The sequence below is a fragment of the Gymnoscopelus braueri genome (genome assembly GCF_963280865.1).
Source record: "Gymnoscopelus braueri genome assembly, chromosome: 3".
NCBI lineage: Eukaryota > Metazoa > Chordata > Actinopteri > Myctophiformes > Myctophidae > Gymnoscopelus > Gymnoscopelus braueri.
The window spans coordinates 15,928,769-15,939,644 of record NC_137612.1 but is presented as its reverse complement, the minus strand read 5'-3'; the positions used below and the strand labels follow the sequence as shown (position 1 = coordinate 15,939,644).

Genomic DNA, 10,876 nt, shown 5'->3' with positions numbered 1-10,876 from the left:
ATGATTTGAGGCATTTTGTTCAAAACGGACCAATCTTGCAAACTTTGCGAGCCAACCTTAGCCAAGCAGGATGGAATATGGAAAATCGGACAAATCCGTGTTGATCACATGACTATAGAGATACTGTGTACCGATTTGTGTGATGTTTGGACCAGGCCAACGGTGCCGGAGATTAGTTGGTAACGGACGGACAGGACACACGGACACACGGACGGACGGACAGGGGGCAAAACATACTCTCTCGCCATGCCTTTCGGCCTGGCGGAGACAATAAACAACTAATGTGTTCTGCAAGTCTCTCTAAGGCCATTAAATGTCACTGCAGAATGATTGACAACCGATTTGATAAGGCGCAGTTACAGTAGTAAAAGTGAATGGCAAATTCCTGGGCGTGTGAGTGGAGTGACGGATAAAGCAAGTTGTAGATAGATCCGTGTGTGCATTCACATGTTTTACTTAAGTAAAAGTATCAATACCACAATGTAAAATACTCTGCTACAAGTAAAAGTTTGATATTCAAAATGCACTTGAGTAAAAGTACAAAAGTATTGGCATCAATATGTACTTAAAGTACCAAAAGTAAAAGTACTCATTATGCAGAATGTCCCATAAATGTATGAAAATCCTTTGTGAGCTTGTAGATCTGCTATTTTCAAATGGCCAAAGTATATAGGGCTGAAGTGGTTAATGTATGTTTTGTAATAATAATCAAAATCTGCAAAGTAAATAGTAGGCCCTACCTAAAGTTTTCAAATGAATAGTAAAAGTAAAAGTACAATATTTGGATCTGAGATGTAGTGGAGTAGAAGTAAAAGTATTGAACATTGGAGGTACTCCGGGAAAGCAAAAATACTTCAGAATTGCACAGTACAGTACTTGAGTACATGTACTTAGTTACTTTACACCACTTGTGAGTGTGAGTGTGAGTGTGAGTGAGTGTGAGTGTGAGTGTGAGTGTGTGTGTGTGTGTGTGTGTGTGTGTGTGTGTGTGTGTGTGTGTGTGTGTGTTTGTGTGTGTGGCAACACATGGTCTGCATATTAATGTGACAAAGATTAGGCCACGGCCCACCACACATAGTAATGTATCTCCACCCACTTTTTACACATTAACACAGGCCAGATGGACAGTCTAGATTCAGCGAACCCCAATTGCACATCACAGCAATCAATGTATAAGAGCTGGTGAACATGTTCTCTAATGCTCTCTCGTTGATGGATGTCTACAGTTGACTATGAAACTCTTTGCATATACAGTACTTACAGACATACAGTACATAATCCTGTTATAGAGGACTGAGTATTAATCAACACTATTATACATCTCTACCATTTACATTCACAGACATGTGTCAGTGATGCTTGATGAGCATGCCAGATATATAAATATCTACTGTAGATTCAGAACATGTGCAAGGTACTGTATGCCACTGCTGCAGTGCTCCGGGTGCAGTGGTGGAAAAAGTATTCACATTTTTTACTTAAGTAAAAGTATCAATACTGCAATGTAGAAATACCCTGTCACAAGTAAAAGTCCGGAATAAAAAATGTACTTGAGTAAAAGCACAAAAGTATTGGTATCAAAATGTTTTCAAATAATTGTAGTGGAGTAAAGGTATAATATTTAAAAAGTAAAGAAAATTGGAAATACTCCTGTAAAGTAAAAAATACCTCAAAATTGTACTTAAGTACAGTACTTGAGTAAATGTACTTAGTGACTTTACACCACTGTCCGGGTGTGCACACAAACACGTGATCATCTCAGAGGCTGGAAAAGCATTTTAGACAAAATATGTAACCTAATAATTCTGCCCCTCCAGTGCCAAACATACACACTGTAATCAGTGTGTATGACTATTAACTCGACTATTAACTCAAAACATTTATCACCCAGAGGTATTACAGTGACATCCATAATAAAATGTTCTCTGAATTACAGAGGCTACCGTTGCATCCAGAATATCATTTATGCCAGTCAACAGCTGTAGCAAACGAGCACTGGCAAGGCCTGCACCGTTTTGATTTACAGTTTTGTCTCTGCATTCTCCTGCAACGGCAATCCTTTTACAAAAATGTCATCTACTGATTTCCACTTGCAATTTCCTCTGCTTATTATTATTTCACTTAGTTTTTTGCAGTTGCTTGGATGTATTTCCAGAAACTCTGTCTTCATTCTCCAAACGTGCAATCCCCCAAACAGTAAAAGCATTTCTCACACCCACACTATACCACCTGTGCAAAAGAACCTATAAAAGTTAAAATTATAACCACAAAAAGACACAAATGCGGTCAATTGTGACAACAATATCAACAAATGTATATAGCACCTTCTGATCAATGTGTAACCCTTTCACTCAAAATGCATAGCATTTGCATCAAAGCGGATCGTGTTGCCGTCAATATAAAATCTAATCCTGAACACAGTGTCAACACACAAATATGACAGAAAAGATGTTCATTATACGTAGCTCTTTCATGTATGGTTGTTTTAGTTTTTTATGTTTTTCACTGCTACACATCCAATCGACCCCCCTGGGGAAAACATAACAGTCAAGTTCTACCCTACTCTCATTGGGCCCCTAGTGTACCCCTACCCTATACCCCTACCCCTCCCCCTCCCCCTACCCCTGCGCCAACACCATGCACTTGAACACCTCTTGCATGGCCCCGATTGACACCTGCGTTTGCTCGAATTAAGAGAATGAGGTTAGAGTTTCAAGAAATGCCTCCAAGTAAGAACACCTGTAAACTGTCTGTTCTCACTGTGATTAGCAGCTGTGGCCTCACCCATCTTTTGTCCTCCTCAAATTATTTATGGCTGTGATTCATTCACATTTACCATTCAAGAAGGCGCGTGAGATTGCGCAATTTAAGATTGGTTGATTGTTAAGTTAAGTGTTTGCTTATGAGTGTTTACTTGAAAAGATGTAAAAGGATGTAGAAGGTGGATTCAGCGAGGATTTAAATTGGCGAACATTTGGGGCTGTTTTTTAGGCAACCTAGATTCTACTCTTTTTGTCAGAGATTTTGTGGCTAAGTTACCCACAATGCCTTTATGAGAAAAGTACAGCGACTTGTCTGGGCTATACCAATAAGATAGCATGATGGCATCATCATGGTTAATGCAGTCAAACCAAATAACAGAGATGTCATTATTTTACCCTGCAGAATTACACCTTTTCTGATGATCAGATACTGTAGGTAAAGTTCCACACCAGGATAGATAAGAATCAGTTAGATAAGAATAAAAATGAATATACCTTTACTCTGTCCTTTACTAGCTGAAGAGAAAATTATCTTGGGATTGATTTTCAAGTGCAGCCCAAAACCAGTGTGTTTAAATCCTGAATTAAATTAGTGTTACGTGTTATTACTGCTCATTATGATTTTTTTGGGGGGGAAATAATATGATTAAGCATTTCATTGTGTGGAAACCTCTTTGGCTGCCTGCAAGATGATTCTTGCTATGTGTATTGCGACAAGTAACAATGAAATTACAAAAGGTGCCCATTTCAGTCAGTTTAATATACTGTACTATATCAGGTTTAGTTTTAGTTTTTTTTCTAAATATTTTCATTCAACTTTTCTACCCCTACAGCCAGACCTGAGGCAGGGTGTGTCAGAACTTATCTCTCGACAAGCCCTTCACTACCTGTTTTACAGGCCTGGCCACTCCTGCCAGCCACAGCCTAGGGCGGGCCGAGGCTGAGGCCGGGGTAGGGGTGGGAGGAGGAGGATACACAGAGAAAGTGTGAGTGCAGGATGAAGTGGTTAAAATGTTGCCCTTCCAGGTGGAAGCCCCACCCACCCTCCTCCCAGCTCTGTGCAACCATAAAAGCAGGCGGCGTCAGCAGGACTACACTCAGAGGATCTTGACTCTCCTTTTGAAGCTCACTCAGCCTCTGTCCTCCTCCTGCTACATACAACCATCTTCAAGACTTCCAAATCTTTGGCTTGTAAAGGCAGAGTCAACAATCCTAGAAGCAACCATGAGCAGCAGGAGAACCACCACCACCACCACCAGCAGCGGCGGCCCCCGCTATGCCCAATCCTTTTCTGGAGGACACAGCGCCGGTCGTATGAGTGCGTCCAGCTCTCAAGGTCTCAGATCTGCTGGTCAAGGCGGCTATAGCAGCCGTAGTAGCATGGGTATGGGTGGTGGTATGGGTATGGGTGGTGGCTATGGCGGTAGTATGGGTGGCTATGGCGGTATGGGTGGCGGTATCGTGCCCATCACAGCTGTCACAGTCAACTCCAGCCTGCTGGCCCCACTGAACCTGGAGATCGACCCCAACATCTCGGCAGTCCGCACCCATGAGAAGGACCAGATCAAGGGCCTGAACAACCGCTTCGCCTCCTTCATCGACAAGGTCAGTTCCCATTCATTCTTGTTTGGTTTAGTTTATTTGTTAATATACATTGTTATGTAAAATAATAGAAACGATACATATCAAAGGAAACAAGTTGCTGTGCGGGGAAAGGAAGAAGCCAACAGGCTTGTTTGGAATCCTTTCCTTAATGGAAGAGGTCATTAAATGACTTAGATCAAAAGTTCAAGAAGAACAATACTAAATAATACAAGTTTACAAGGAGAGCAGCAGTGCAATAAAGAAATCAAAACACAAAAATTGCACAAAAGAAGAAAAAGACTAATTTGTAAAGATTACACATCAGAAGTAAATCATATGGACTACAGTGAGGAAGAAATTAGAAATTGTGTGATACTTTTATGACTATGTTCCATTATCTTAACCCTCAACACCGTTACCCAAATGTATTATGGATTATTATGCTCAATCTGGAGTACACATGCACATCTTTTTGTCATGTCAACCTGCCAGCTGCCAAAAGGGAATCTTCACTCTGTTCTCCCTGCCTATGTCATAAAATTGTTTTGAACTAAAAAAGATATTGCAATGATGCCCCAGTTACATAGCACCCAGTGCAAGTTTTTGATGTTGCACAAGACAATCTATTAATATCACACGTTGCAAAATATTGTTTCACATGACAACGTGATTGCATTTGGCAATGGTCTCCTTTTAAGACATTCCTTTGAGGCACACTGTATGATGTGAACGCGCTGACTGAGCTCTCACTGACATGACATAACCCTCAGGAATCCGAGCCTGTGGACTTGAAAAGAAAAACAAGATAAGCAAGGGACCTGTGAAAGCTATCTCTCAGGTGGAGCATCCATCAATGAATTACTACCGCTGGGATTAGGGAAGCTTATAAACCTCTCAAAAGCTGTTTCTGATCATCATCCATCTGAGAGTTGTAATTTGACACAATGTACCCCACCCTAAGGTATAAAAAAAAAAATGTTGCCCTGCGGCCTTGTTTGGGCCTGTGAAGGTGTGTTTTTCCCACTATCTAAACATGGGTGTGGATTCTATTGCTCTGACACACCCATCTCTAAGCTGAGAGCCTGACTGGCAGAATAGAGAACTATATGCACCATGCCCGCAGAGTCCAAAGTCTGGAATTTGCACATTATGACTATCACCTAGTTGTCAGGGGCAACAGGAATGCCAAATGTGAAGCAGTCAAATTACTTCTTGTGAGGGTAGGCTCTCTTGCATACTACAAGTTGATTTACTATCAAGGGATCTTCTATCCTTAATGCCCTGCACACAACAAAGCAATCATCCCTTTAATACTGAGTTCCTTTGTGTGCTATAGTTTATCAGCCACACCCATCTTTTTTTTTTATGGCTGAGTGTGCGTGTGGCCTTCGGAGCTCAGTGTAGCATGTGAGGTGAGTCATAGCCAGACAGGAGATAGGTGCATTTTTTAAAGCTATACACGCACACTTTTCCATGGCATACACAGTCTGGATAAGTTATGAAATGATATGGTTGTGGACAGGGTGTGGCTGTCCAGAAAGCCCATCCCTATGATGCTATCTATGAAGCTATGTAGGTAAAGGTGTGGTCTTTTTTTTCGTGTTCTGCTTGCTCGTTCAAAGTTAACACGGCAGCATACCACCATCTGACACGCCCTTTATCTCCATTGAAGTTCAAGGCCATAAAGAAAAGGACATGAAAAGTCACATTCAACACTGTACAACTACTCTGTTCATGTCTCTGCCTTTACTGCTTCAACCAACCAAACTTTTATTTTAGAATGGCAGTGTTTGCCATGGGACAAACTGACAATGTCCTCTCTCTCTCTCCTCTCCTCTCTTATAGGTACGCTTCCTGGAGCAGCAGAACAAAATGCTGGAGACCAAATGGAACCTGCTGCAGGGACAGACCTCCACCCGCTCCAACATCGACAGCATGTTCGAGGCCTACATCTCCAACCTGCGCAGACAGCTGGACGGGCTGGGCAACGAGAAGATGAAGCTGGAGGGAGAGCTGAGGAACATGCAGGGCCTGGTAGAAGACTTCAAGAACAAGTGAGACTTGATGGCGTGAATATTGTGAATATAAATAATAAAATAAAACGTTTTCTTAAGATGGCCAGAGAGCAAGCATGCTAAGTGGGTCCCTTGTGTTTTGAATAGGTATGAAGATGAAATCAACAAACGTGCATCAGTGGAGAATGAGTTTGTGCTGCTGAAGAAGGTAAGGATGAGAAATGGAGCAAGACCCTCCCGCCATTTCCTTCTGCAGTATGCAACTACATGGTTACTTATATACATGTTTTTATAATTTTGTCAATACTTCTCTTTGCAGGATGTCGATGGCGCATACATGAACAAGGTGGAATTGGAGGCCAAGTGTGATGCTCTTCAAGATGAGATCAACTTCCTCAGAGCCGTCTACGAGGCTGTAAGTACTAGTACATAAAACTAGACATAGCCATATGTCTGTTGAATTTGAGATATCACCGTCCATGCAACTGCAGTACAAATCGATGAATAAAGACAAATTGTAAAACATCAATTGCCTGTGTAGGAGCTGCGTGAGCTTCAAAGTCAGATCAAGGACACCTCGGTCGTCGTGGAGATGGACAACAGCCGCAACCTGGACATGGACTCCATCGTGGCTGAAGTGCGCGCTCAGTATGAGGACATCGCCAACCGTAGCAAAGCTGATGCAGAACAGTGGTACAAGACCAAGGTGAGCAAGGGACAAAACAGAAGAGATATCAAAACTAAATGGTTTTAACAGTATTAAGAGACTACATTTTTTCTGTATTCATTTTTTTCAAATGCTTTCCAACTTTTTCCAACACTTTCCATGTCTATTTTATTTGTCTACGCCAGGTTGAGGAGATTCAGACAACGGCTGGACAGTATGGTGATGACCTGCGGCAAACCAAGTCCGAGATCTCAGAGTTGAACCGTATGATCGCCCGTCTTCAGAACGAGATCGAAGCGGTCAAGGGACAGGTAGGCATACATTATTATAGAACCTCTTTGAGTTGACCAGTCTAACCGAATGTTAGCGAATGACGCATGGAATCAGCGTGAACTCATTTGTAAAAGGCAGCAGGGGGTTAATTCCACTGTCATTTGTGTGCAAACAGAGGGCGAATCTTGAGGCTCAGATCGCTGAGGCTGAGGAGCGTGGTGAGATGGCAGTGAGGGACGCCAGGCTCCGCATCAAGGACCTGGAGGATGCTCTCCAGAAAGCCAAGCAGGACATGGCCCGCCAAGTGCGCGAGTACCAGGAGCTCATGAACGTCAAGCTGGCCCTGGACATCGAGATCGCCACCTACAGGAAACTGCTGGAAGGAGAGGAGATAAGGTGGGTGGTTATAGAATTGTACACTTTGTACCATTTATGTTGGCCTGAAACGTTTAGGAAAGCTCTACTGCACACTGCAAAAACAGTCTCAGATATACAAGTACAACTGAAATATGTAAAGGAGAGAGAGTTTATTATCAGGGGTGCACATAACTTTTTAGGTCTAGTACTCAGAAGAGCACCTGGAGATGTGACTTGGTGCTTCCAGATTCCGACGTTTTTCGCCGTTTTTTTTTCCTCACGCCGTGAACCCCCCAAGGTTGGTGCCCTGTGCTGCGCTGCTTTTATCCGCCAAATTGGGACGTTCGCGGCATATTTTGCACCATTACGGTGCGTTCATCATCGGTGACGAGTGCCTCTAACAGCCGCTGCTGGCTGCGTGCAGCAAGCTGCGAATCGCAGCGTGTCTGTGTGTCAAGATGCGAGGCAACACTCACACAATCACGTGCAGCATGCGTCCCCTCCCCCTGCGCCTAATGGCTGTACATGGGGCCGGCGCGTGCTTTAGCGTGATTGTGTGAGTGTGGCTTCAGGAAGTAAATTCCTAGCCTCGATCTCCAAGCTTTTATTTTTTAGTTTTGCTAAAAAATTAAAGCTTGGAAATTCCTGTCCCAGCTGTTGGTACGCAAAAGCGCCTTGCGTCGTCTGATGTGCCGCGCATTATTTATTTTGGGTGCGCATGCACACCTGAGCACCAGTTATGTGCACCCCTGTTTATTATCCTTTTTAATCTGCCTGAAGTACTTTTGCCATACTCCTGAATTGTTGAATGAAATACTACTGTATGCTCAGACCTATCTGCTCTATCAACAGGCTCAATGCTGGTCCACAGTCTGCTACCATTCATGTGCAGAGCTCTGGAGGTAAGTTCTGCCTTTTAACATCATTATTCATCACCCATCATCACCAGAGAATTAAAAAAATAAACGTGAACATTAAACAAACCTTTACAACCCAATCAACTATGAAATTGACTGACCTCTCTTTTCTTAATTCACAGGTTTCTCCAATTCTAGCTCCGGCGGTGGTGGAGGAGGATTCGGCTATGGTGGTGGCTATGGAAGCGGTGGTGGCTACGGAAGTGGTGGTAGCAGCTATGGAAGCGGTGGTGGCATCAGCAAATCTTCAGTGACAACCACCTCCAGCTCCAGGCGCTACTAAAAACCCTAAAAAACATGCATACATCTGCGGTGCTATCCCATACTCTAAACCATCCCAGTGAATGAAAGGTTGACCATCTAGTGATCCTAAGATCTTTTTTTTCAAATGTATCTCTCTCACACACACACACACAAGCGCGCACACACACACACGCACGCACGCACACAGACACACACACACACACACACACACACACACACACACACACACACACTCTCTCTCTCTCGCGTGCGTGCATTGGCCGCGTGCACGCACCCACACCCACAGAGTCCATAGATTTGTTACACTGCCACTCTGTGGGGTTTTCCAGGATCAATAGATGGTCTGCCTAAAAAGCACTGTTGAACGTCATTGACAGGAGCTATACTGAATGTAAAGGCAACCTTAAAACACACATCAGCGAGGTTGATTGATTGATTGATTGAATACTTTATTAACAGTTTGCAACAAAAGCACAGAAAGTACAGTTTAAAACAAATACAATGCTAAAAGGATTGAACCCCAAAAAGCACTGTAAACCCAAGAAAGCACTAAAAGGTCAGCCAACACTGTCATCTTTCCGCACTGACATCTAAGTAACAGAAAAAAAAGACAACGGTGTTGAGAAAAAGTTAAAACGAAGCTAGTGAAAGCATTTTGTGGACATTTGCAGTTGCATAGGGTACAGTACATACGGAATGTGTATGTAATACACCAGACATTATTATAGGAAAGTTGGCTTTATATTATGCACTTAATGTTCCCTGGTGATGTCTTCATTCCTATACAGTGATATGGATATTATTTTTGAAAGGGGTGAAGTTATAGACTAACTTGAAGAAAATATATAAAATCCCAAAAGCTACTTTTAAAGTAGCTATTCAGATTTATTCGTTGTTTTATTTTCTGTTAGGCACTTAGTTACTGTATGGGTTAATGACTCACTTCTTCCAAAATGTACCATAAGGCAGTGTTCTGTGAAATGTTTTCTTCAATTCTTGGTTTTTGCTTTTTCCTGTTCGCTGAAACTATGTGCAACCAGATTTATTTTGTAAAATGTATTTTGTCTGATACACGTTACAGCACTTGACTTCAAACAGGAATTGAAATAAATAAATCTGAGAACTAAAAATGTCTGTCTCGAAATGTTTTTGAATAAGCCTATGGTATTTTGAAATCTCCTCAAACAGACTATAGTAGGCCTATTGAACATTGATGGTCATGTAGTAGGGAATAATACATAAATAAAAACTAACCTCACTCCTCCTCTTCCTCATCCTCATCTTCCTCCTCCTACTACTACTAACACATCAAATCTATTCTATGGAAAACGTGAGATGACTACCAGAGGCGTTCATTCCCAGCAGGCAAACCAGGCCCTTGCCACTAGGGGGCCAACAAACTTTACCCCACACCAAAGTATCTAAGTGTAAGTGTAGCAAACGCACAGTTACCACAACACCACACTATGCAATGACATCTCAGTAGGAAACCCCCAGGGGCCCTTCCATGGGTGTGTGTGTGTGTGTGTGTGTGTGTGTGTTCAATGAGGGGCGTTGGCTTTGACAGTGACATAGTCTGGTGATCAATCATGATTGATTCCCTTCAAACAGTAACAATTCTAAAGAAGACAATGTACAACCATGACACGAAATGGATCCTTATGGGTGTGAGTAAAGAAAGAGAAAGAAAGAAAGAAAGAGCATTAAGAAAGAGAGAGAAATACAGAGGTGACAATAGTGAACACCAGAGAAACCGTTTTCACTTAAAATAAAAAGGAGAACTTTTTCAACTTTACCTTCATATAATTCAGTGGTTCTCCTGTGACCCCCAAAATAATCATATTTGAACTGGGGACCCCCCCCCCACCTTGACAAGCACTTGTTTGACTTGGTTCCACAGATAAATATTGTGAAAATAGCAGATCTACAAGCGCACAACGCCTCTAGATCGTCTATTTTCACAATTTCTGCCTCTTTCTTTTATTATTTTACAATTTGGCCAGTTTTTAATTGTATAGTTTGTTGATTACTTTTGAT

General features: G+C 42.3%; 1 protein-coding gene across 1 annotated transcript; it reads left to right on the top strand.

Moving 5' to 3' along the window:
- The first annotated feature begins 3,760 nt into the window (after nt 1-3,760).
- LOC308080540 (keratin, type II cytoskeletal cochleal-like) lies at nt 3,761-9,969 on the top strand. Its single transcript, XM_080422436.1, has 9 exons — nt 3,761-4,367; nt 6,192-6,400; nt 6,509-6,569; nt 6,681-6,776; nt 6,903-7,067; nt 7,214-7,339; nt 7,477-7,697; nt 8,511-8,560; nt 8,698-9,969. Exons 1-9 carry the CDS (start codon nt 3,774-3,776, stop codon nt 8,856-8,858), a joined length of 1,683 nt encoding a protein of 560 aa, XP_080278562.1. The 5' UTR covers nt 3,761-3,773; the 3' UTR covers nt 8,859-9,969.
- Nucleotides 9,970-10,876: the final 907 nt, after the last annotated feature.

Coding starts and splice junctions, on each gene's coding strand:
- LOC308080540 (XM_080422436.1), top strand. CDS start 3,774: ATGTTGCCCTTCCAGGTGGAAGCCCCACCCACCCTCCTCCCAGCTCTG. Junction 6,570..6,680: donor AGTTTGTGCTGCTGAAGAAG/GTAAGGATGAGA, acceptor TTCTCTTTGCAG/GATGTCGATGGCGCATACAT. Junction 6,777..6,902: donor TCAGAGCCGTCTACGAGGCT/GTAAGTACTAGT, acceptor TTGCCTGTGTAG/GAGCTGCGTGAGCTTCAAAG.